Source organism: Poecilia reticulata, chromosome 19, assembly GCF_904066995.2.
Source record: "Poecilia reticulata chromosome 19, P_reticulata-male-v2, whole genome shotgun sequence".
Taxonomy (NCBI): Eukaryota; Metazoa; Chordata; class Actinopteri; order Cyprinodontiformes; family Poeciliidae; genus Poecilia; species Poecilia reticulata.
The window spans coordinates 25,394,677-25,422,220 of NC_088848.1; the positions used below are offsets into that span (position 1 = coordinate 25,394,677).

Sequence of the window (27,544 nt, forward strand, 5' to 3'; positions counted from 1 at the left end):
TTCTTTTCAGAGAAAATTCAAAAGATCAGAGGATTAATCTGCACATCCACTCCAAAGACAGTAGTAATGCTGTGCCCAAACAAAACAAATGCAGGAAAAATGACCCAATTTCAACTACTAAATTATAAAACCCTAGAAGAAATTATAAGTCAATTAAGCTCCAGTTCCTGCTGTCTGGATGTCCTACCAACACATTTCTTTAAGAAAGTCCTGCCTGTTGTTGCTAATGATCTGATCCAAATAGTAAACTTATCGCTCTCTTCAGGTGTTTTCCCCCAGGCTTTGAAAACAGCAGTTATCAAACCACTGATAAAAAAGAACAATCTGGACAAATCACTACTGCAGAATTACAGGCCAATCTCCAACCTCCCATTCATCAGCAAAATTATTGAAAAAGCTGTTTTTAAACAATTAAATAACTTCCTAACAATAACAAACTGCTTTGACTCCTTCCAGTCTGGTTTTCGTGCTCACCACAGCACGGAGACGGCCCTTGTAAAAGTGTTCAATGACATCCATATAAATACAGACTGTGGGAGAACCACAGTGCTGGTTCTGTTGGACCTCAGTGCAGCTTTCGACACTGTTGACCACGACATTTTACTGAATCGACTGGAGAGTTGGGTCGGACTCTCCGGTCCAGTGCTCAACTGGTTTGAATCTTACATAAAGAACAGGGATTTCTTTGTTTCAATCGGAAACTTCTCATCAGAGAGGTCAAAGGTCACATGTGGGGTACCCCAAGGTTCAATCCTAGGACCCCTTCTTTTCAATATTTATATGCTCCCACTGGCAAAGATTATAACAGGACATAGGATTAGCTACCACAATTATGCGGATGATACACAGCTCTACATCACGATGTCACCAGGTGACTCTGAACCCATCCAATCACTGAATAGATGCTTAGAACAGATCAATGTGTGGATGTGCCAAAACTTTCTCCAGCTAAACAGAAACAAAACTGAAGTTATTATCTTTGGACCTAAAGAGGAGCGAACCACAATCAATGCACAGCTTCAGTTATTACAACTAAAAACCAGCGATCAGCCCGAAACCTGGGAGTAGTGATGGACTCTGACCTGAACCTTCAGAGCCACATTAAGACAGTCACAAAGTCGGCCTTCTATCACCTGAAGAACATCTCCAGGATTAGAGGACTGATGTCTCAGCACGATCTAGAGAAGCTCATCCATGCGTTTATCTTTAGCCGCATTGATTACTGCAACAGCGTCTTCACAGGTCTGACTAATAAATCAATCAAACAGCTGCAGCTGATCCAGAATGCTGCTGCTTGGGTTCTCACTAAAACCAGGAAGATAGAGCACATAACACCAGTTTTAAAGTCCCTACACTGGCTCCCTGTAGCTCAGAGAATAGACTTTAAAATACTGATGTTAGTTTATAAATCACTGAATGGTTTAGCACCACAATACCTTAAAGATCTGTTATTACTGTACCAACCGTCTAGATCCCTCAGATCTTCTGGTTCTGGTCTGCTCTGCATCCCCAGAACCAGACGAGGAGAAGCAGCATTCAGTTTCTATGCACCACAGATTTGGAACAAACTTCCAGAAAACTGTAAAACAGCTGAAACACTGGGTGCTTTTAAATCTCAACTTAAAACCCACCTGTTTAGAGTTGCTTATGGCTAAATTAGGGTTAGAGTGCGGGTTTTGATGTCTTCTATGTTTTTATGTCTTTAATGTTTTTAATTTCTTCTTCTTTCTTTTCGACGTTTTAATGATGTAATGTTTTTTGTTTTTTTTGTTTTTATTTTGTATTTTTTATTTTATTTTTTAAATTTTTTTTTAAATCTCTCTCTTTCTCACTGATTATTTCTGTTTTTATTTTAATTATGTAAAGCACTTTGAAATGCCTTGCTGCTGAAATGTGCTATACAAATAAAATTTGATTGATTGATTGATTGTTGTTCGAAACAAAACTTTATTAAACGGTAGAAATAGACACCGTTAGTGTCCGTTAGTGTAAGTTATTGTTGAAATCTTTCATGTATGGTTGCATTGCCGGTATGTATTAAGTTTGTAACTTTGTAACATTGTTTCTTTCTAGCGATAGCGCTCTAATGTGTTGTTTTAAGGTAGAGTATGTTTATGTTAATTAGATGCGAGGTTATCGTGAGGTTATCAGGTGCGCAATTGGTAGCCTAGATGTACGCATATAGATGTGATGATCGGTAGAAATTGAATGTAGTGTATTTTATGCTGCATATGATTGCATATTTACTGTATTTTTTGTCTTGATTTCAGTTTTACCCTTTTTATTGTCATTAAACCTGCTGACAACGTCCTTCGGTCTTCAGAGTCGTGACATGAGAAAGGTGTTAGAAAGTCTTTGCATCAGACATGCACAAGTAACGGCACAGTAAAACGGCAGCATCCTCGCCGAAGAAGATAACGCAGTTGTTGAAGCTAGAGTGAAGCAGACCACTACTACGCCTTAACGCAGCACACAGCAGTGATCCTGCGAACGTCACCTAGTCAACTTCGCCGTGTCTAACAAGACGTCATCCCTTAAGACCCGGTCCGAGGCTTCCAGTGTCTCCTCTACAAGCTCTGCAGCAGCCAAGGTAAGAGCAAAGGCGGAGGCAGCCAAAGCCCGTCTCAGTTTTGCAGCTAAAGAAATTAACTTAAAAGTAGAAAAAGCCAAAATTGAGGCATCTATTGAATTTCTACAACAAGAAAAGGATGTAGCTTCAGCTATTGCAGAAGCGGAGGCATTAGAAGCAGCTGTTGCCACACAGATAGAAGCACACAGCAACCCATGTTCTTCATTAACAGATGACCGTACTGAGCAATATGTATTCAGCCAAGCTAAATTTGTAAAAGAAGAGGAAAATACTGATTTTCAGCAAGCAGAAGAGGAAAATGCACTTCAAAATAAACCAGAGTTCACTAGCAAAGAGTTATTACACTCTGAAAAAGATGATTCACAGCAAGTTCCAGTCTGTCCTTCCTGTTATCTCGACAACCCCCAAAACCCCCCAGTCATTACCAGGTCTCCACATACTAATAAAGATTTCAGACCCAACTGGTCAAATCACATAGAAGAATCTAACTTCTACAATGCTAGACCCCCACGCCAAGAGTCTCGAGACTCTAATGTAAGTGATTTTATTAGATATTTTGCTCGTCGTGAAATAGTAACAACAGGGCTTCTCCAGTTCAATGACAAACCTCAAAACTTCAGAGCTTGGAAACGCTCCTTTGAAAATGCCATAAGGGGTTCGGATCTAACAGCAAGTGAGGAGATGGACTTGATGTTAAAGTGGCTCGGAAAAGAATCTGCTGAGCAGGAGGAGCAAATTAGGGCTATACACATCAGTAACCCAGTCAATGGCCTCAATATGATCTGGAGGAGACTTGAACAATGTTATGGTTCGGCTGAAGTGATTGAAGATGCGCTTTTTAAAAGAATTGATGCATTTCCAAAAATCACGCCCAAAGATTACACAAAACTGAGGAAGTTTAGTGACCTGCTCATGGAAATGCAGTGTGCTAAAGAAGAAGGAGACCTCCCTGGTTTGGCTTTTCTGGATACAGCAAGAGGAGTAAATCCTATTGTCCAAAAACTTCCTTTCTACTTGCAGGAAAAATGGATTACAGTAGGAACTAACTACAAACGCACAAGAGGTGTGCCGTTTTCACCATTTAATGTGTTTGTGAACTTTGTCATACAAGAAGAGGATGCTAAAAATGATCCGAGCTTTCACTTCGTGTCATTGCTTGATGTTTCCAAATCAGACAAGCCACCTTGGAGAACAAACAGACAAAAAGAGATTTCAGTGCACAAAACTGATGTTGTCTCTCACTCAAATGCAGATAAGCATAGATCTGAGAACAAAGCTGTGGATAGTGACAGGATTTGCCCCATTCACAAAAAACCTCACTCTCTCTCAAAATGCAGGACATTTTGTATGAAAACACTGGACGATAGGAACATGTTCTTAAAGGAGAACAATTTTTGTTTCAAATGCTGTGCCTCATCTTCACACATCGCAAAAGACTGTAAAGTCAAGGTACAGTGTTCTGAGTGCAACAATGAGAAACACTGCACTGCTCTCCACCCAGGGCCAGCTCCCAGGCTAAGAGAAACTGAACCTGCAGTAGAGCATGGCGGGGAGCCTGACTCCACAGAACTAGAAGAGATAACTTCCAACTGCACACAGGTTTGTGGCATGAATAAAGCAAGAAGATCATGCTCTAAAATCTGTCTTGTTAAAGTGTATCCAGCAGGCAACCCACAACAAGCAGTAAGGCTCTATGCTATCCATGACGAACAAAGTAACAGATCTTTAGTACGTCCTGAATTCTTTGAAGCATTTAATGACTGTGGACCCAGTTCCCCTTACTCACTTAGGACATGTGCTGGAACTAAAAGTACAATGGGAAGGAGAGCTACAGGTTATGTAGTGGAAGCCTTGGATGGCTCAGTCCACATTCCACTGCCTACTCTTATTGAATGCAAAGGCATCCCAAATGACAGAGATGAGATACCCACACCCAGTGCAGCTATGCATCACGGACATCTGAAGTCAGTAGCTCACCTCATCCCTGAACTGGACTCTAAAGCCCCTACCTTAATTCTCCTTGGACGGGACATTATTAGAGTTCACAAAGTCCGTAAACAGATAAGTGGACCTAACAACGCACCCTATGCACAAAAATTGGACCTCGGATGGGTCATAGTAGGAAACGTGTGTGTTGGTGATGTTCACAAAACCCTTGCAGTAAAGACTCTGTTCACAAATGCAACTGAGAAGGGTCGTCCTACAATGTTTGAACCGTGCCCCAATGTTTTCAATATAAAAGAGAGACATTGACATTGTGAGATTCAAGTTCCATTCAACTTCAGCACCCAGTTTGTGGACAGCGCTTGTGAACCAGACCACTTAGGATGTAATGTATTCAAACAAACCAGGCATGACAATTACATCTCACCTTCCATTCAAGAGAAAGTCTTCTTGAAGATAATGAAAGAAGGACTAACAAAAGACAATGACAATAGCTGGACAGCACCTTTACCTTTCAAACTACCGCGCCAAAAGCTCCCTAACAACAGACCGCAGGCCCTGAAGCGACTGATGTCACTTGTTCGTAATTTTGAAAAAAATGAGGAAATGAAGGAACACTTTGTGACTTTCATGGACAAAGTATTCAAAAACAAACATGCAGAAATTGCCCCTCCACTAAAAGATGGAGAGGAATGCTGGTATCTGCCACTATTCGGTGTTTACCACCCCCGTAAACCCAAACAGATCAGGGTCGTCTTTGACAGCAGCAGCAGATACGAGAACGTATCACTGAATGATGTGTTGTTAACAGGACCTGATCTTAACAACTCTCTGCTAGGCGTTTTAATGCGCTTCAGAAAAGAAGCTGTAGCCTTTACAGCAGACATTGAACAGATGTTTTACTGTTTCAACGTTCATGAGCAAGACAGGAACTACTTGCGCTTTCTGTGGTTCCGCGACAATGACATTTCCAAAGATATTGTGGAGTATAGGATGAGAGTCCATGTCTTTGGAAATAGCCCATCACCAGCAGTGGCAATATATGGCTTGCATCAGTCCGTTCTACACAGCGATTCGGACAGTGATCCAGAGGTGATACAGTTTGTCACACGGGACTTTTACGTCGACGACGGACTCAAATCTCTTCCCACCATTGAAATGGCTGTGTCCCTACTCCAAGAACCCGTGACACACTTGCAAGTCAAATCTCAGACTGCATAAATAGCAGCCAACAGAAAGGAAGTGTTAGAGGCATTCCCTACACCAGATCATGCTAAAGATCTAAAAACCTGGATTTTGAAGCTGATTCATTCCCAATGCAACGTAGCATGGGCCTCCTTTGGGACTTAGGTAGAGACTGCTTCACCTTTCAAATACCAGATGAGAAAAGCCCTTCACAAGAAGGTGTGTTATCAACAATTATCACCCTTTATGTTCCATTAGGTTTTGTAGCGCCTATCATTATACAGGGGAAGTCTATTCTACGTGAACTCACAGTTGAAAATGGAGACTGGGATGCTCCATTACCTCCAGAAAAGGAAGAGTCCTGGACTCTCTGGAAGGACTCGCTTAAACAACTATCTAACCTGATTATTCCTAGAACATACACAGACATTTCTCCCTCAACAGCCACAAAAAAAGAGTTGTGCGTTTTTTCAGACGCCTCTACTAAAGCAATAGCAGCAGTGGCTTATCTAAGAGTGACAGATGCAGAGAAAAACTGTGAAGTAGGGTTTATTATGGGCAAGGCGAAGCTTGCACCACGCCCAGATCACACCATACCAAGACTAGAGCTTAGCGCTGCAGTATTGGCAGTACAGCTTGCAGATCTAATCACAGATGAACTTGACCTCACTATAGTCTGACTGCACTATATTCTACACAGACAGTAAAGTAGTCTTAGGTTATATCTACAATGAAACTAGGAGATTTTATGTCTATGTCAGTAACCATATAACTAGGATCCGCAAATCTTCTCAACCAAGCCAGTGGCATTATGTAGCTAGTAGTCAGAACCCAGCGGATCACGCCACTCGTTCTGTTTCTACATACCAATTGCCCTTTTGTAACTGGTTCACTGGCCCCAGCTTCTTACTCCAACTCCAAGAGTTTCCAAATGACTCCTACGATCTTGTGGACCCTAACATGGACTCAGATGTTAGACCTCATGTAACTATATATATATATATATATATATATATATATATATATATATATATATACATACACACACACACACACATTTAAAATTTTGCCCACTAGTCAGACAGAGTTGATGCGCGCGGCCACCGGACATCTGAAAAAGTCGTCCAAAAACTCGACCAACCAAGATAGTTTCTGTGTCCCCTTGTTAAAAACTCAACACACACGAAATTAAAGAGCTACTAAAGCCACATTAGCAGCATTGAATTAAATCTCCCATTTGTTGCTCATCTCTGCGTAGTGCAGCCGGGTTTAACTCATCCTACAGGGCCGGTCCAAGGCTGTATGAGACCTGGAGCAGAATCTGACTGAGGGGCCCCTTTTGTTGCTAAAAGCATCAGCACCTCTAACAGCTTCTGTGTTAGCTTTAGCGAAATCTAGGACAGGGGGGTAGTTTAACTGGCAAACCTAAAAAAACAATATATTATAACTGCAGCTTTCTAATTTGTATTTGTGAACAAACAGAGCTGAAACTCAACGATTAAACTCACAGCATCAGATTGTAGATGTGGTAGCAAACCAATCTGACTATGAATATTGTTCTTTGAACTTCTACAAAGTAAACTAGCCAGTTCCTTAAAATCTTACATATAAATGTTAAATAATTTAAAGTCTTTTAATTTATATATGCTGAAACCATTATGTCAAATTTAGCAGCAATGACAATCTCAATAAACAAGTGCTACATTTATATATCTGTGGTCTATGTTAAAATATTAGCATTTATGGGGCCCCTGAAGCTCTGGGGGGCCTGATGGAGCCGCTGACTTAATTTGGTTTTAACAAAAGTGGACATAATTGATATTCGTTTTAATTTTATTTTTTGATTAATTATTTTTCAGACTAGTTGTGGGTTTATATAGCAGTTTACTGACGATGTTTTCCCATAACATATAATAACCCAGTGATATTTTTACTTTTATTGACTACTTAACATATTTTAATACAAAAACATGGTGGACCGCCAGTGGACCGCCGCAGCGCCCGACCACCGGGGGAAACTATGGAAGTAAATATGTGCCATCAGAATTTGAATAAAAAATGCATCTGAAACTTGAATGTTGTATATTTGTGCTTACTTTTTCAATTAAAAAAAAATTCTGTCATTATTTATACATGTTTGCAATTTTCATTTGTTAAAAAAATTCACATTCCTATTTAAGAGATTAAATTTTCAATATATATATTTTTCAGTGTTAAAATTCAGCATATAAAACAATTAAACTTTTAAAAATTCAAATGCAATATTTTCAGTGTCCTAAAAAATTGCTCAAACTCGCTGTCTCAAATTCAGCGTCTAAAAATTCGCTGTACAAAAATGGCAAGGTTACTTCAGGTCACAGACATTAGCAATCGTTGTCAGATTTCAACACCCAGCCAATCACATGACCCAAGTGTCATATTGAAGAAATACCAGCATCACCGAAGCCAGCGACCATGGAGGCGAACGCAAACCCAACGGTGGACTTAATGCTTTCATAATTCTCTAGTATATTTTATTTTGCGCATGAAGTTTCATACATTATCTTAAAGTAGCGGTTCTCAACGTGGGCGGTACCGCCCCCGGGGGGGGGGGGGGGGGGCGTTCAGAGGACGGCAGGGGGCGGACATTTTTACAAAAGGGGGGCGCTGGGATGCCTTTGGGGGGCGTTTGGTCAAAGGTAAACTTTACACCTTAAATCCACAACAATACCAGTTTAGACTTTGAGCAACTTGGTAAAACTGTATTGTGTAACATTAAATCATGCTTGGCTGCAACTGTATCGATGGCAGCTCTTCTTCTATTCAGTGTTTTTAGCTTCATGGCGCAGCTCCGCTCCGCTCCGCATCAGTTCAGCGTTACACCGGCTGATGACGCTGCTGTGATTCACTTTGTCTGGTTTTTATGTAGGTTACATATGTTTTGGCAGTTCTATGATCATGTCAAAGCAGCAATTTATATTAAAAAGTGTTTTATTTCCGTTTGAAAGCTGCCCGCTTCCTTGGAAGGACAACAGAAAATAGCTCTTATAAACATATAATTACTAAAATCACGATACCCTGACTTTGTATCCCTCTGAAAAATGAACCCATTTAAATAAAGAAATCCCTCCATGGGTGATAGATACCTCGATAGAGAGCGTTCATTTTATAGCGTTAACACGGTGCTGTAAGTGGTCCGGTATGAAACGGGTTTGATAGAACAACACAGCACTTTTAAATTTCAATAATCAGAATACCGAAATTGTTTCCGTTGTTTTAAAAGGTTCATGTCAGTCTGCCTTTTCACCATCGATACGCTTCCCAACCGCGCTGCACCTTAGGGAGTTAAAAAAAAAAAACGTCGCGCACATTGCGCAAAATTCTGAAACATGAGAAGCGGGCAAAACGGAGCAACGAACTAGATGTGAATTATGGCATAAAAACAGACAATCCGACGCTGAACAGTGAAAAATCAACACATGATGTGAAAAACATGACGATTAGGAGGAGCAGCAGGTGATGGGTGAAAATTACTGGTGGTCAACAAACAATAAAATAAATCTAGCAACAGGAAATAAACTAAAGTGGACATAGCAATAAACCAAGAGAGGATAAAACTAATCAAATGAAACTAAATGGAAATGAATGTAGTACAAAATGCAAGAATAAACTAAGAAACTAAAGTAAATACGGAGGAATAAACTGGTATGGCAAGATCTTTCGAGCAATAATTAATACAGTGGACAGTATGGCAAGAATAAACAGACACTATTTCCAGATAAAAGGTAAAATAATATTGTTGAAGTGCCATGGGCAGGAGCGCAACTTTATTCAGGTGGATGCGAAAACATAAATCGGCGCCCCCCACGAAGGAGCGTAGAAACATACGCTCGCCTCCCCCCCTCAGCCCCCTAACTCCCCTCCTCCAGACGCCGATACGTTTAGGGCAAAACTCGCTACATTTACCCCGTTATGTGCGCGAGGTGAAGGAGTGTAAGGCGCGCTGAAGTGTAGGGGAAAACATAATCGGTGCGCCGTTTCAAAACATCTACAATAATGATAGTAACATTAATAATAAAATAATTGTCAGTGCAAAGTAGCCTACAATTTTTTTGGTGGGGGGCGGTGAGGGACCTGGATAAAGGCTAGGGGGCGCTGGGCCGAAAAAGGTTGAGAAACACTGTCTTAAAGCTTGATTTAAAACACGGGTTTGGGCCGTTTTTAATCATACGCAGTCGTGGTGAGCCGCTATCAACATGCGTCTTTTTAAACCGTCCTACCGATACTCCACCGTCCTTAGGAGCAAAACACAGTTGAGGGAAGACGTATATACCAGACTGAACAGTGTCAGTGAGGATGAATGCAAGCAATTTTTAAGCGTCCATCATTACGCATTTTGCTGCTGTATGATTTTCAGACAGAAAGGATCAGGAGAGGAACACTCTGTCGACCCGTTAGAACCTAAAGAATATCGAGAATTAATGTCGGAAGAGTTCACAGCCCCTCCTTGAAGCATACAAGGCAGTCATATTAGCTTACTACATTAGCGGTAGCATCTCCTGGAAAATTACGACTTTACTAAGACTGCCTGTCTCAGTCTCACCTAAGACAACATACAAACAGCCCAGAAAGTCGCCACCCATCAGTTGTCTTTTTAAGATTCTAGACCTGGCGCAAGTGGTATTCCTTTTTGAAATAAAACACGGGAAAATTGGGTGTGGGACAGCCAAGAGAAGGGGGGAGGGGAGCGGGGGTCTAGGAGGTAGCGAGTACCAATACGCCAGCATTACATGGTGTAAGATTAACAACTGCCCAAACCCGTGTTTTAAATCAAGCTTTAAGATAATGTATGAAACTTCTCGCGCAAAATAAAATATACTAGAGAATTATGAAAGCATTAAATCCACCTTTGGGTTTGCGTTCGCCTCCATGATTGCTGGCTTCGGTGATGCTGGTATTTCTTCAATATGACACTTGGGTCATGTGATTGGCAATCTGACAACGATTGCTAATGTCTGTGACCTGAAGTAACCTTGCCATTTTTGTACAGCGAATTTTTAGACGCTGAATTTGAGACAGCGAATTTGAGCAAGTTTAATTTTTAGGACACTGAAAATATTGCATTTGAATTTTTAAATGTTTAATTTTTTATATGCTGAATTTTTTAACACTGAAAAAATATATATATTGAAAATTTCATCACTTTGAAATAGGAATGTGAATTTTTTTAACAAATGAAAATTGCAAACATGTACAAATAATTACACAGAATTTTTTTTAATTGAAAAAGTAAGCACAAATATACAACATTCAAGTTTCAGATGCATTTTTTATTCAAATTCTGATGGCACATATTTACTTCCATAGAAACCCTGTATTTAAAATTTGCCATAGTTTCAATAGGTTGGCCAACGAGTGAAACTGGAACCACTTTCAGGTATTGTTTATGTCATTTAATTAGCTCTACTTCCTTAAGAAAATTAAAAGGCATGGTGTTTTGTGAGGGACTTTATTTTTTGCGGTTCCAGTTATGCGAGAATTAATAATAAATAATAAAAACTTTGGTATTCTGATTTAGTAATGTATTTATATTAGTTGTCCTACCACACCACGCCACTAGAGGCAGTAGCAGGCCCGAAAAGATGCAAAAAAAGAGCAGATTTAGAAGTACACAGAAAGCACCGGAAATTGTTAAAAACTGTGAGCTGCACTGAAGTAAATAAAAGAGAGAAGTTCCAATACATGCTGAGAGATAAACTCCTTCCTAAAGATGAAGCTATATCACAGATTTCAAAAGAAAATGAAAACGGGAGACCGCGGATTTGCTGCAGCGAGGTCCTCAGAGAAACCTTGACGTGAAATCTCGCGAGATTTTAAACTATGGCGCTGAGGAGTTGAGTGACGCCTCTTTCGGGGATTGGTCCGTTTGTTCCAGTTTAAACGTTGGCCGCGCAGCTGTTAATAACAGGTTGGCTATTGCTAACAACAAAGAACGGATCGTAAATTTCTTTTCAGGTTTATTTTTCTTTTGGTATTTCTTATTATTGATTTTATGAGCTGTTTGAAGCATCTGGTAATCTCTGAGATATTTTTCTGGCCTTCTGTTTACGGGTAATTTAAAACCTGAACAGAACTCAGCTGAAATTTAGTCCAATTTTAAATGTCTACAGTTGACCTCCTAGCTGATACAGCTTTGGATCTGCATCATATGATTTAAATCTTCAGCTATCGGCTGTTACCCTACGGTGTGTTTCGTTTCTAGATTTTGTTTTCTGAGTGTTTATGTGAACGGAATTCCCCCCTCTCAGGAGCGAGGAGTGATTGATTGTTCGCAAAGATGATGGAGTCATGTTTTACTGGGATACCGAAGAGAGTCGGACCAGTGTTGGTGGAGGACATCAAAAGAAACCTGCTGGGTGAATTAGAGGCTGTGGAACCACAGGTAGGTCCACCAGGCTTTCTGTGGTGATGAAGAGGACGCTAATGATGAAGATTGATGACAATCAAATTTCTCCTGGTTGGAAACGTTCATTCATAGACGGAGAACCTGCATGTGTACCTTAGAGTTCGGCCTTTTACTGCAACTGAAAGCGACAGCGGAGAATCCCAGGTAACTACAGAAAACCACTGTCTGGTTTAGCACCGCCAGGTTTATTTAAAGGTGATGAATTGATTTTGAAACTATTTTCTCAAGATCACAAATTTTATAAGTGAAATAATTTGCTGATGAGCTGGAAGCAGCATTTTACTGTCCCATCCAGCTCTGATTATAAAAGAGTCGGTGTTTTTGCCTAGTGATAACCTGGGTTCTGTGCCCAAGCTTGACTTCAGCAGCTGTGTTTTCTGCTCTAGGACTGTGTGACCATTGAGGGCTCCAACTCTGTGGTCCTCAGAGCTCCCAGGTTCTGTCAGCCGAATCGGCAGGGTGACAAGTCTCTCCCTCAGACTGCTCAGAGGTTCACCTTCACACAGGTACCAGTGAAATTCCTGTGCAGTTGGGGTCAGGAGGTGTTTTGTGTTCTTAATGTTGTCTTGTTTAGGTGTTTGGCCCCGAAGCCAGTCAGAGGACTGTGTTTGAAGGTTCAGTTCGTGGTTTGATCCAGGATACTCTGCAGGGAGGAAACTGTCTGGTGTTCACTTATGGAGTCACCAATGCTGGAAAAACCTTCACCTTCCTCGGTGAGCAATAGATTAAGCTGGCCAGACTTTCCACTGTACGTGAGACAATTTATCTGTGCCAATTTCCTTAATTTATGGAGATCACCAACTTATCCACTGATTTTATCTAGCTTGGCAAACGTGTAAGAATCAACCACTGCCCTCTTTTACTCTCGGTGAGAAAAGTTTGACTTACAGACCAGCCCTCCAAGTTATGTCTGCACGTTTACAATTAACAATAGTGACCCCACTGTTGCCAACTCAACAACTTTCTTGGTATATTGAGCAACATTTCAGACAAAAAAAATGGTATCGACCAAAATCGGAATCAGCAGATTAAGCTTTTTAAAAGATCGGTAATTGGCCATATAACTGCAATCTAGGCCTGTCACGGTAACACATTTTGCCGAGCAATTAATTGTCTAAAAAATTATTGCGATAAACAATAATATTGTTTCAAGACCTTTTGACACTGATTTAATGGAAATGACGTTGTGCGTGCGATTTCATGTACACTTAATTTTCAAAAGAACACAACACTGGAACTGATGAACTAAATAAACAAAACAACCAAAGACAAAAAAAATGGATTCTCAGTCTCCATTAACAAAAAACATACTTGAATAAAAACTAAACAACATAAAGCCAAAGTGGAAATAAGTTCTGCATTCAACCAAAAGAGTGCAGATTATGAAGTCTGTATACTATATTGGCCTTCAGTAATCACTAGATTTAAATAGAGAAGATGGGCACATCCGACTACCTAATGCAATAGTTCACACTACACGATTTTTTTGCCCCTATTTTCCCCTTATGACAATCTTATAATGTAGGCCAATCTAAGATTGTCGCTGGTGATTTTGTAACCAATCATCCTGCAGTGTGTGGTGTGTTACTGTAGATCGTCGTGGTCGCTCCGATCTAAATCTGGTTTTCCCCGACTGGGAGCTTAATGCTGAATGTGACAGGTAGCCAATCAGAAAGCGCAGAGCAGAATCCGCGCTTTCTGAGGGGAAATTACGGAGCGGAATCCCAAACAGCTGACAAGGCGCAACCCGAAGTCCAGCGGACATTGGAGATGATATGTGGAAACAACATAAATATTTATTCAACATTTCGTGCAAAGAATATAAAAATGACAAGGGGAGGTACTGGAGCCAAATTGCTACCGCAGTTGATAAACCCGGTAACTTTTCAGCTGTTCTTCATTAACGTGACATAAATAGGTTATAATGATTTTCATTCAGTCAGTCCGATGCATGTGGCGGACTCTAGCCACATGCATCACAGGTAGATAGTAAAGCATTGATTAATGCTTGATTTTAAAATTGGTTAACTGGACTTGTAGCCATTATTTTGTGCCCATGTGGCTGGACACCACACGGCACGATCGAACCGTTATACCTAGGATTTCTGTCGGCTAATGTGTCTCTCAGGGTTTGAAAATGGGTTGAGAATCGGCTGACAACTCGTGTCGTGTGCGCTGGACATTACACTAAGGAAATGAGGAAGGGAGGGTCAGTGGAGAGCACCGCAGTTGAGCCTTTTTTAATTCAGTATAAACAAGAGAAAGGGGGGGAAAAAGGCAGGAAGAGACGATAAAGTCAATAATTAAAATGAGGTCGATAGGTTTAATTTATTGTGCTATTAATTGATTTATTGTTTATCGCGACAGGCCTACTGCAATCAGTGCACTCCTATTCTCACCCTCTGACCACGTGTCTGTCTCTTAGGACCAGACCACAACTCTGGGCTGCTTCCCAGGTCTCTAGCAGTCATCTTTAACACCATAAAGGGACATTTGTACAGCCGCAGAGATCTGAAGCCTCAGCGGTGCAGAGACTTCAGCAGACTTACCCCCGATCAGCAGGCAGCAGAGATCAGCACCAAGAAGAACCTTCTGAGGCTGCTGAAAGAGGTTGGACATGAATTCTGTCATCATGAGTCAGACTAAGCAGGAGGTTTTCTTAAGATGTGCTCATGTCTTTTTATCTACAGAGCGACAAGAGTCTGACGACTGGGAAATCAGCTTCACTTGAAGGTCAGTGTTTGAAACATATTTTGGATTATTCCACGAGATCCAAAATGACTTCAAGGTTTCTTCCAGTGCCATGAAAGAGCTACAGTAGCCAAAGACACTCTGCACTTTTTAAATGTATCCATTACCTCATCTCTGTTTCAGAGCCAGCAAAGTGTAACCTGTTTGTGTTTTTGTGTCCAGGCTCCTCCGTCGGCAGCGATGGTAGCATGAGCAGCGTTGCTGAGGCAGACAACTTCTGTCTGGATATTCCGTCAACTATTCGCTTCTCTGTTTGGGTCTCATTCTGTGAAATCTACAATGAGAACATCCACGATCTACTGGAACAGGTAGCAAACTGGTGTTAAGCTCAAAGGGCACTGTAAAGTACATGGAGAAGCTGAGAAAGAAGAAGTTGATAAAATGACTAAACTCTTCCAAATGAAAACAACAAATTGAACATCTGATTAAAGTCATGTTCAGGCTTTCAGTGTGATTAGATTGCTGCTCTGCCTTCCAGTTTTCTTCTTAACTTTTGCTTTTGCATCGGTTACATTATCTCTGTGTGAAATGTAATCTCAAGAGATGGCTTGGATGCAATATTTTACAAAGCACACAACCAGTCATATTTTTAAAATATTTAGTAATATCAATACATATTTATATAAATATAAAAACACAAAATAATACAATCATAGAGAAACAAAGATGGTTAAACAATGATTAATATTGAATAATATGTATTAAACTACACATATTTATATGTACATGTAGGCCTGTCGCGATAAACGATAAATCAATTAATCGGACGATAGAAAAACCTATCGATCATTTTAATTATCGTCTCTTCCTGCCTTTTTTTTCTGTTGATAACGCGGAATGAAAAAGGCTCAGCTCCGGTGCTAGCCACTGACCCTCACGTCCTCATTTCCTTAGTCTAATGTCCAGCGCACATTACACGAGTTGTCGGCCCATTTTCAAACCCTGAGAGACACATTAGCCGACAGAAATCCTAGGTATAACGGTTCGATCGGGTTCGTCGTGCCGTATGATGTCCAGCCACATGGGCACAAAATAACGGCTGCAAGTCCAGTTAACTAATTTTAATATCAGGCATTAATCAATGCTTTACTAGAATCTACCTGTGATGCATGTGGCTATAGAGTCAGCGTAAAGTCCTAGCTGAATGAAAATAATTATAACCTATGTTGTTGCGCAACACCTCCCCCCCCTTCTCTCTCACTCTACTTCCTCTTCTCAGAGGAGGGAGATGTGCAGCCAGCTCTCCATCTAACGGGTAATTTGAGTTTTCTAAATCTGATGGGATTTTACCCTGTTCAGAACTGAGTAAACTCTGTTTAAGCTGGCGTCGAGAAAGACTAGCCGGGTTTCTAACGACCTCCCCCTCCAGATGTCCCACCCTTTTTCACCCTGTGAATTAGCCAGATTGAGTAGCCTGCAACCAACTAGCTTCACAGAGCACACCTGTTAACGGTCGCTCTTTCTCTTTATTACAACTTGCACTTGTTACTGAACCAGGTTGGTTTTAGTGACTCGGGCGAGTCCCAAGGGTGTTGTTTTAGTTTTGGCTAAAAGCAACCTATAAAACATTTCTACTTTTTCCTCTCAGAATCAAACCTCATAGCTATTTCACAACCATCAAAGAACTTTAAGGTGACTCATTAATTGAATGTCCACAACATCTTTTAGATTTTCTTAATGCTAATTATTTTATTAGTAAGGCAATTTTGCAAGGGTCAGTACAGCTTAATTCACTAGCAGAAATAATCAAATAAGTAAAATCAATAATCTAGCCTATCTTTCCCTAATGCTGACACTGAGAACTAAAAAAGGGAAACTTTGAGAGAGACGGACAGAGTTTGGCATTTTGAACCCCAGAACTGGCCTGATGATGAAGAAGGTGTTGCAGCAGCAGGAGGTTCCCAGTACAGGAAGAGTACTGACTTAGAGCGGCAGGTCTCGGGCCTCAGGGTGACTTCCTCATGCGCGTAGCGGTCCTCAGCTTCTTGTCTTGCAGCTCTGTAGCTCCCTTCTCCTTGTCTCACGATCTTTCTGGTCCCACGGAAGGGACACACCAGTTCTTCCTCTTTGCCTTTGTCTTTATCTTTGTCTTTATCTTCATCTTTGCCTTGGTCTTTGTCTTTGGGAGTCTAAACCCAGCTGTTGAGAGAAGTGCGATTTGAAGCCACATGTTGCGGGGCTAACGGGTTGGTCCCCATGTGCAGAACAGTCTTCGGTTCTGTGGCCCCGGCTCTTCTTCAGCTGCAGAGTTCTTTGTCCATCTCCGTCTTGGCTCGAAGCTGCCTGAAGGATCCAACCAAAGATTCCTCTGTTGCACCCACCTTATAAAGGGTTTATCCACCTTTTGGTGCGTTTGCATTGGCTAGCTTTGTTGCTGTGCCTGTCTCATTGGCTGACTGCTTGGACAGATGATCTCATCTCCATCACCCTGGAGACCTTATGACCGGATCTCTGTTCTAATGTCCCCAAGTTGCTCAATAGTTCCTCCTACCTCTGTTTCCTGCCCAACCTTTTCTTAGGCAAGTTGAAGTTTAGCAATAAGGCGTTGTCTTCTCCGTTCTCCTATCAGTTCCTATTTTCCCCTGACCTTCCACCTACCATCTACCTTCAACACAACATCAGTGACCTTTAATTACAGTTACAACATTTTACACCTTTTCAAGTTCAATGTCAAAATCACATTTATAACCTTTTAGTTTCTCTGATTTAACATTCATTTATAATGTTATAATAACCATAACTTATTAGTTACTCTTATTATAATCATAAGGTGAGTTATTAGACATTTCTGAAAAGAACCCAATAATAATCCATTATTGTAATTATCTGATACCAAATTACAGTTACTTGTTTCACCTTTAAGTACTTCCACAAGTGTGAGAGTAAGTGTAAATATTCTTATAATCAAACCAACATCAACCACTGGTTAAACCAATATTAATTATTGGCATAATTATAAGTCATTATTTTAAGTATTTTACTGTGGGTTTTATCCAATCTCTCAAAATGTTTAGATTTTATTCTTTAAAAACCTTTAATGCTTTAAAATAAGGAATGGTCTGAACTATTTTTAGCCTGATGCAAGACAGAAACTTCCCCTTTATTAAGGAAACCAGCTTTTCCTGTTTCATGACTTTCTTTCTGCCTGACTATGATTTTTTATGATTAAATAGAAAAAAGTAGAATTAAAGCAAAGTTTGCAGGACATAATAACAACACACACAACCAGATTCATTTTATTACCGTCTGACTCTACTGTTGGGTCTTGATGTCACCTATGTCATTAATTTTAAGGTAATTTTATTTATTATTACTATTAAACTAAAATCTCCAGCATGGGGAAGTGGGATGAGCTCGACTTTTCTCGACACCTATTTAGTTATGTTAACAAAGAACAGCTGAAAACCTACCGGGTTCATCAACTGCGATAGCAATTTGGCTCCAACTCCTCCCCTTGTCATTTCTATATTATTTGCACGAAACGTTAAATAAATATTAATGTTGTTTCCACATATCATCTCCGATGTCCCTGGAGGGTTGCGCCGTGTCAGCTGTTTGGGATTCCCCTCCGTAATTTCCCCTCGGAAAGCAGGAGGAAAATCCGTGCCTTCTGATTGGCTACCTGCCACATTCAGCCAGTCGGGGAAAAACCCCTGATTTAGATCGGAGTGGCCACGACAATCTACCGTAACCCACCCCACACCGCAGGAGGATCGGTTACGAAATCACCAGCGACATTCTTAGATTGGGCCAACGATCTAAGATTGTCATAAGGGGAAAATAGGGGCAAAAAATGGTGTAGTGTGAACTATTGCATTAGGTAGTCGGATGTGCTGGTTTTCTCCATTTAAATCTAGAGATTACTGAAGGGCAATACAGACTTCATAATCTGCACTCTTTTGGTTGAATGCAGTATTTATTTCCACTTTGGCTTTATGTTGTTTAGTTTTTATTCAAGTACGTTTTTTGTTAATGGAGACTGAGAATCCATTTTATTTTGTTTTTGGTTGTTTTTATTTAGTTGATCAGTTCCAGTGTTGCGTGTTATTTTGAAAATAAATATCAGGAAATCGCATGTATTATTAATAATTTCCATTAAATCAGTGTCAAAAGGTCTTGAAACAATATTATCATTTATCGCAATAATTTCTTTAGACAATCAATCGTCCAGCAAAATTTGTTATCGTGACAGGCCGATGCACATTAGGGCTGTATAAATAAATCGATTCGGCGATATATATCGATATTTTCCGCCCTAGGAAAGTATCGATTTTTCATCCGTGAGTATCGATCTGTTAAACCATAGGGGTCCATAGCCTTATAGCTCTTTTTAACGTCGTTTATTACGACGTAGCAGCAAGACTCCAAACGTACAAAACGAAACGAAACATTAGATTCCTGTGTTTTTGGAAATGTAAAATCTTCATGGGCTGTAACAATGGGCTGTATTTTGTTGCTGAGAAACGAAGTAAAGTTGCGCAAGTAACCGTGAAAGAGAAGCAGAACGGAGAAACGGAAGGAGCAGCGGCGCGAACGCAGCAGCTGCAAAAGCAGTGAGATTACAAAATTAATGCAAATTTCAACTGGTAGCATTCACTTCGTAATTAGTTTTTAGCTTAGCAGTTTCTGTTCTGTATATAAAGGATTGATTACCTGAAGAATGAACATGGGTTGATAACATCCGAAGCGGGCGCGCAGCATGCAGCGCTGTTTTGAGCAGGAAGACGAAGAGGAAAAACCCCCAGCAGGAATCCGCGGCGCAGTGAGGATTTCCATGATGACAATGGCTGATCGATCATTCTTATTAGTAACAGACAAAGAGTATCAGAGACTGAGAGTACGATGAGATCCTGGCAGTCTGAGAGGCAGCTACTCAGAGATCCAAGCAGGGAAATAGCGGCGCTGCGTAGCTGCAGGGAGTCGATCACTACGGATTGAAGCGGAGCCACTACTTTAGCAGCTGGAAGAAAGCAGCTTATAGCCACGGTTAACTCCGGTGTTATGCCCAGAAAAGCACGCCTGCCCAAATTTTCATCCCCTGTCGCGGGAGCGCGCATCGCTCTAAGCTCTCGCATATTGACGAGGAAACGGATAAAAATATGACCGAAGAGGAAATTTTAAAGATATTTGTAACATTATCACGTTTCTCAACAATGTAATCCCTAATACGGTGGGTTTTATTTCGCAAATTATTTGAAATAAATACGGATTTTACACTTTTATTGACATAAATGAGTCGAACTTTTTTTTTAGTCCGTGTTGTAAACGTTCTCCGCAAATGGTTTGAAATTCTCTGCTTTGTCTTTTGATACCATAATAGCTCAAAAGCATTACAACAGAGAGCCATTGTGTAGAACATTTTATATCATGCTTCACTTCTAGTCTGTTAATGTAGGAGGAAATGTAACTTAATTTATGAGCCTGAAAATATTCGCATCCGTCTTGTTGATATGAAACTTATAGCATTAGTTCAGAGAACAAGTATCATTACGTAGAAGAGATTAAATCCTTTCAGCTCTTTATTTCCCCCAATTAGCATAGGGATGCATATTTTGGCAATATAGATTTTGAGCCTGCCACAATATGCATCCTCTCTCTATTTCCCTCAAATATTATCCTATCGATATAAAACTTATACCAGCAGTTCTTGGAACTACTCAGATTATGTAAAAAGTTATTTCACTTTTAACTCTTGAATTCTTCAAATTAGCACAGGGAAGCGTTTTTGGGCAAAATTTCCAGCTTGCCAAAATATGCATCCCTTATCTATTCCCCTCAAATATTATACTATTGATTTTAAGCTTATAACAGCAGTTATTGGAACAACTCTCATTATGTAGAAAAAGTTATTTCACTCTTAACTCTTTAATTCTTCAAATTAGCACAGGGATGCGTTTTTGGGCCATATGGATTTCCAGCCTGCCACAAAATGCATCCCCTCTCTCTTCTCCTTAAATATTATTATAGTGATTTAAAACTTTTACCAGAAGTTCTTGGAGCTACTCTCATTATGTAGAAAAAGTTATTTTACTTTTAACTCCTTATTTCTCAAAGTTAGCACAGGGATGCATTTTTGGGCAATATGGATTTCCAGCCTGCCAAAATATGCACCCCCGCTCTATTCCCCTCAAATATTATCCAATTGATTTAAAACTTATAACAGCAGTTCTTGGAGCTACTCTCATTATGTAGAAAAAGTTATTTCACTCTTAACTCTTTAAGCTAAGTTAAGCATTTTCTGCCGCTTATCCGGGGTCGGGTCACGGGGGCAGCAGCTTCAGAAGGGAGGCCCAGACTTCCCTCTCCCCAGCCACTTCCAGCTCCTCCGGGGGAACCCCAAGGCGTTCCCAGGCCAGCCGAGACACATAGTCCCTCCAGCGTGTCCTGGGTCTTCCCCGAGGCCTCCTCCTGGTGGGACGTGCCCGAAACACCTCACCAGGGAGGCGTCCAGGAGGCATCCTTACCAGATGCCCAAGCCACCTCAACTGGCTCCTCTCGACGTGGAGGAGCAGCGGCTCTACTCTGAGTCCCAACAAACCAATCTAACTATGAATATTGTGCTTTGAACCTTTACAAAGTAAACTTGCCAGCTCCTTAAAATCTTAAATTTAAATGTTAACCAATTTAAATTGTTTAATTTATGTATGCTGTAACCATTAAATCAAATTTAGCAACGTTGATAATCTCGATAAACTAATGCTACATTTATATATCTGTTGACTATGTTAAAATATTAGCATTTATGGGTCCCTGAAGGCCTGGTGCACCTGACTTAATTTGGATTAAACAGAAGTGCGAATAATTGATATTCATTTTAATTGTGTTTTTTGATTAGTTGTTTTTAAGACTAGCTGTGGATTTAAATAGCGTTTCACTGGTGATGTTTTCCCGTAACACATAATTACCCAGTACTATTTTTACTTTTCCTGTCTGCTTGGCATCATTAATACAAAATCAAGGTGGACCGCCAATAGACCGCCTCTGCACCCCGGCCATCAAGCTTAGCAAGTTTTCTGGAGAAAACCTTGAATCCTGTTTTCAAACAGAAAATGTGTGCTCTTTGGATTATGGCAGAAAATTTCCCCCATACTATTTGGCCAGATTGACCAACTTGAACTGCTCTTATTGTCCACATGTGGAAAATGTGTTCTAATTGATACCATCATTTCAATTTTCAAGAGTATAATTAGAATTGAATATCTTCTAGAGTTTGTGTGGCCCTAGATCTGTAAAGGAATAAGTTTCTGTCTGGAGTTTATGAGTTGGTTTAAATGCTTCACATTTTTTCATGCTGGTTTAATATGTGTGGAGACCAGACTGAGGCAATTTGAATTCCAGATGGTGATGTCCTCCCAAAGTTTGGCTTAGGATCTGGATACAATTGGGGAACAAAAGCATTTTATATTCTAAATGTTAATAGAGATAAAAAAATAATGCTTACAAATTAAACAAACATGTACATTTACTGTTGATTATGTTTGTTATTGTACTCTAATTTAATTGTAATTCCTGTCTGCTCAACCAGTTTGGGTCACCAGTCTCCTCCACTCTTCTCTTGTAATTAGAACATAATTGATGATGTCATTGTGTGTGGCGTTCAGGTTCCCAGCGGACAACACAAGAGGACGGTGCTGCGTCTGTCCCAGGACGTTAAAGGGAACTCCTTCATAAAAGGTATTAATGATTCCAGATAAACCTGGAATCTGATGATTCAGCTGCTGATGTTTTCATTCTATAATTTATCAACAGAGATGGATTAATCTGATGGACTATTTAACTAGTGAATATATGCTTTGGGACCTTAGCTATGTTAGGTTTAAATGTTTAATACAAATCCTGAAAGGGGAGAAGAATCCTTATAATCCCCTCAGCATGGTGAATAGTTTGACTGCAGGAGTTCTGAGCTGGAAGTTGGTTGCAGGCAAACATGCTGACTTTCTGGGGAGCTTCAAACCTCACAACTCCGGTTAAATCTTCCAGGTTTTTTCTTTACTCCTGCTTTCAGTCAGGTATAAAGATTACGCACAAGCTTTTATTGATAACCTCCCACACCCCTGCACAGCATCCTTTTGTTTTTGAAGCTGTGGTTTGGTCAGTGTTCTTAGCGCTGACCGCTGCTTTCTGTGCAGACCTGCGTTGGATCCAGGTGAACAGCTCAGAGGAGGCATACAAAGTAATGAAGATTGGGAAGAGGAACCAGAGTCTATCTTCTACCAGACTGAACAATCTGTCTAGCAGAAGGTCAATGTGACTCCAGTGTTTACTGCAGCATGCATAGATGTGAACGCTGACCTAGATCGTTTATTATTTCTGCAGCCACAGCATCTTCTCCATCAGGATCCTCCGGATTGATGATGTTGGAGTTCCCAGAGTCCTCGGCGTCAGCGAGTGAGTCGTCCTCCCTTTGCTCCATTCCAGAGGTATTGTTCCCGGTTTGACTCGTGTTCTGTGTTCAGGCTGGCTCTTTGCGACCTGGCTGGCTCCGAACGCTGTTCTCGCACCCACAACACTGGAGAGCGCCTAAAAGAGGCGGGAAACATCAACAGTTCCCTGCTGACGCTGGGGAAGTGCATCAACGCCATGAAGCTCAACCAGAATGCCAAGTACGATCCCAGTATTCGATGCTGTTCTGATGTCACTGCACTGCAGCATAGCAGCTTCAGTCCGACGTTTCCATGCAGGTTACAGCATCACGTTCCCTTCAGGGAGTCCAAACTCACCCACTTCCTACAGTTCTTCTTCTGTGTTTCTGGCCGCGTGTCCATGGTGGTCAACATAAACCAGAACTCCTCCTGTTTTGACGAGACGCTCAACGTCCTCAAATTCTCCGCCCTGGCTCAGAAGGTGCCACTCCCACTACTGCACACCCCCTTCATACAATACAAACAAGTTGCCGTCATCTGCAACTTGTCATATGACCTTATTAGGATTCTTTATGATAATAATACTACTGCTGCTAGTAATAAAAATTCCAAGACATAGTATAACATTACCATGGTGTGACACTAAGGTAATATTTCAAGGAATGACTCTTCATCAGAATAATGAGTTTTATATATTTTTATATCTTTCTGTGGTTTAGATTGTAGTTGTATTTTAGATTGATTATATCCTGTTGTTTTTGACATAACTTGAATTTCTTTAAGTGGTGCTCCTATAACCTCCACACGTTTAAGACACATGTCTTAAACATGTCTGAGCAGCACTTCCCCTTACTTGTTCAGGTGGTGACGGTTACCTCCCAGCCTGTTGCCCTGGACAACAGCGCCTGCCACAAGTCGGCAATGGAGCTGTCTCTCATCATCAATGAAGCTGACCAGCGCAGAAACATGCTGAACCAGGGCAGGAGGAGCTCGCTTGTTGCCTGGGAGACGAGCCTGGAAGATGTCCTGGAGGCTGAAGACCATGAGGAGTGGGAGGAAGAGGAAGAAAGTGTGATGGAGGGAACAGTGCTGGAGACTGGAGGGGAGGAGGATGGGGACCAGACTATGGAGGAGGAAGTGGTGAAGGTGAGTTTCTTTCAGTTGCTTGTTCAGTTTTGGGTAATGGTTGAGGTTTGGGCTGAATTTTATGGTTTAGCACAAAAGAATGGACTACAAACTTGTGTTTGTGTGTGTGTGTGTGTCTGATCAGGAGGCGGCACTCCGTTTGGTTCTGGAAGCTCAAATCAGAGAAGAAGTCAGCTCTGAGTTCATGGAGCTGTTCAACAAGATGGAAAAAGATTACAGGTGAGGCTACCTCTGATTGCCTGCTGCTGATGAGGTCCTGTTATAATGCAGCTCTTCTCTTTGGCAGCGAGCGTCTGGAGAAGGAGAGGGAGATCTTGGAGGAGCGCGCTGAGAAGAGGATGGAGATCCTAAAAAACCTTGTCGGTAAAACAGTCGACCTGACCACATCCAGCAATGATGGCTGCATGGTGAGAAAACTGACTCCCTGCATTGCATTCTGCAGGATTTCATTGGGTTGAGGTTTACGTTCACCAGGTGAAGATTTTATCAGAGAACAAACGACTACAGAAGAAGAGCATATTTGAAGTTATGATTAGAATCAGCCTCTGCAGGTTCAATCAGCTGGAGGTTAATCACACTAGCATGTATGTCAGGGGTGTTTAAATGTTGGGCTGTGATGAATTCGTCTTAGCTTATTTTTTAGAAACTGAAGAGTACTCACCATTTAGACCAATATTACTAGTTTACCTACTAGAAACTGTGGAGTACCCCCTATTTAACCCAGAAAAGGATTATTTTAGATTCTTTTCCTTTGGTTTGTTATTTTGTTTGTATTTGCTTTTAAATCCTGTAAAGCACTTTGTATTGTCTTGTTACTGAAAATGTGCTATATAAATAAAATTACCTTTACCTTTAGAATGAATAGCCAAGATTCTCCGATCAGGATTTTACTGACAGGCTGCCAGTTTCCTTTGAGGACTCGCCTACAGATTCAAATTTTTCTCCCTGAGGACTAAAGCACAACCAGTCCTTTTGTAGAAGCTTTGTTTATATTCAATAAGAAACTCTGACCATGAAAGGAAAAACCTGTAGAAGTTAAACAATAAGACTCAATTAAAAATTTCACAGAAAATAAAGAAACTCTGTGATCATCCTACTGATGGATCATAACTTTTAACTTGTACCTGACACCATAACTTTCTCCAGCTGAACAGAAAACGACTAAAGTTCAGGGTTTCCCCAGAAAACGTGCCCCGCCTCAGTGCAGGCGGGGCGCCTGGATGTTAATCTGACAGGAAATGTAAAATATTACTGGGTAATTATGTTACTGGAAGACATTGCAGACAATACTTAAACCTAGTGTTTTAGTCAAGACCATCTAACCTGAGACCAAGACCAGACCAAAATCGGAGTGTATCGATACCGAGACAAGACCAAGACCTTTTACGGTTCGAGACCAAGACCAAGGGAAGTCGAGACAGAGTCAAGACAAAGACCGCGCTACATGACACAATAAAATGTGAAATACGATCAAAATTGCTTCTCAAATTGAAAGATTCACATTCTCATAAAAACACCAAGATATTAAATACTTAGAGCTGAAATTAATTTAACCAATATTATTATCAATTCAAACTCTTTGTTCTGCTTTGCTTCCATCTACATCTTACAATCCCCGGAGGTCTCATGCCATCCCTAAAAAGATAACCCCCTGGGCTGTTGCCCATATCGCTCATGTCTGAAACTACCTGTCTTCACCATTAAACATACCAAGTAAGGCAATGCCCTGTAAACAACGCTCAACTATGAACACTGACCAAGTAGCAAAAAGCAAGAATTAACCAAGCACAAGGTGCACACCGTGACTGTTCTCACCCTCTCTCGCGCTGTATGAAGCCAGTCAGCATACAGTGCTGTAATGTCTGCCACGACAGGTGACAAAAACAGTCTAAGAGCAATGAGCATTCTCTGCTTGATTTTCCATTCTTGTTTTATTTATTCGCTAATTAAATAAATATTATTGTATATAATTAAATAATAGCTACTGCGGTGTACGCAGAGCATTACAGGAACATAGAGTGGCTCTCAGTGAGGCTCCAGTCCTATCTTAGTAAAGAGTCTCATTCGAATGAATCGAATGTCGCATTCGATTCGTGAATGCGACATTTACGAATCGAATCATTCGTGAATGTCGCATCTCTTTAATGCAGACTTTAATCTGTTTGTTACTACCCAATAGTAAGTCCTGCCTACTCCTCACAACTCTTCGGACTCACTACTGCCCAGTTCTCCGTCTAACAGGTCCGGAAAATCCCCAAAACTTGGGTCTTACCCTAGCGATAGTTTGTGGAGGATTATCTATTTAAACTGGGGTCGGAAAGGACTTGTCTAGCTCTAACTACCTTCAATCCAGAAGTTATGACCCTTTACAGTTGAGGAACAATCAGCTGAGTAGCCCTCACAGCTGCATAACCCCTACAACCACTCCTGTTAACGGTAGCTCCTCTCCTAATGTAACGGCACTTGTTAACGGCTAGATTAGGTTCAGTGACTTAGATTTAAGTCCCAGGGTCATTATTTTAACACTCACCAGAGGAAAACACAAAGCCACCCTATCTTTAGAATCATGTATGTTGACTTTACCATAATCAGGAGAACCGACAATAATTAAGACTGACACAATTAAACTCGCTGTTCACAATTCTCATTGGAATTTTAGAATATAGTTTTATTAAGCAAGCTTTAGCAGGGGCATATAACAGGCAGGTTAATTTCCCAAAAGTTACAAAGCAAGTAATTATATAACAGATTCAAATATAAATCAGCCACACCCTATCCTTATTTTTGTCCCTAACCTGTGTCACTAAGTTCACTAAGCGAGGCTTTGGGGGAAGCAGGTCAACTCATACCCGATGGTTCTTGTTCTCAGCAGCTGTAATCTTTAGATGCCCTTGGTCAGAGTCTTTGTCCAGCCGGAGCAAAGTTCCCTTTCTGAAGAGAAGCGGAGCAGAGCGGTCCGTTGTCTTTCGAACGTGCAGAATCTTTGTCATTAAATGACCTCCGTCTCTTCTCCAAGTCGGCTGCGGCAGGGTTGAGAGCATTGGGTAGAGGCAGAGGAGTTGGTCGGATCTGGAACCAGGGTTGGTGGCCGGTGGAACTTGTCCCTTCTTGGGCGGCGTG

The 27,544-nt window shown here is 40.9% G+C and overlaps 1 protein-coding gene across 11 annotated transcripts in view; it reads left to right on the forward strand.

Moving 5' to 3' along the window:
* The first annotated feature begins 1,813 nt into the window (after positions 1 to 1,813).
* LOC103482151 (kinesin-like protein KIF20B) overlaps positions 1,814 to 27,544 on the forward strand; it is a 63,020-nt gene continuing 37,289 nt past the window's right edge. For 5 of the 11 annotated variants that reach the window (XM_081600251.1, XM_008438129.3, XM_017310980.2 and 2 more), the window contains exons 1-15: positions 11,641 to 12,140; positions 12,237 to 12,308; positions 12,551 to 12,670; positions 12,739 to 12,877; positions 14,590 to 14,774; positions 14,855 to 14,897; positions 15,078 to 15,223; positions 22,517 to 22,589; positions 23,045 to 23,156; positions 23,232 to 23,303; positions 23,372 to 23,518; positions 23,597 to 23,759; positions 24,140 to 24,424; positions 24,549 to 24,643; positions 24,711 to 24,831. In XM_081600251.1, the coding sequence (XP_081456377.1) occupies positions 12,036 to 12,140; positions 12,237 to 12,308; positions 12,551 to 12,670; positions 12,739 to 12,877; positions 14,590 to 14,774; positions 14,855 to 14,897; positions 15,078 to 15,223; positions 22,517 to 22,589; positions 23,045 to 23,156; positions 23,232 to 23,303; positions 23,372 to 23,518; positions 23,597 to 23,759; positions 24,140 to 24,424; positions 24,549 to 24,643; positions 24,711 to 24,831 (1,878 nt within the window). In that variant the 5' untranslated portion in view covers positions 11,641 to 12,035. Of the gene's footprint in view, positions 2,031 to 2,064; positions 2,591 to 11,569; positions 12,141 to 12,236; positions 12,309 to 12,550; positions 12,671 to 12,738; positions 12,878 to 14,589; positions 14,775 to 14,854; positions 14,898 to 15,077; positions 15,224 to 22,516; positions 22,590 to 23,044; positions 23,157 to 23,231; positions 23,304 to 23,371; positions 23,519 to 23,596; positions 23,760 to 24,139; positions 24,425 to 24,548; positions 24,644 to 24,710; positions 24,832 to 27,544 lie in introns of those variants that run through there. The other 6 variants (XM_081600252.1, XM_081600253.1, XM_008438127.3 and 3 more) reach the window with 6 other exon arrangements.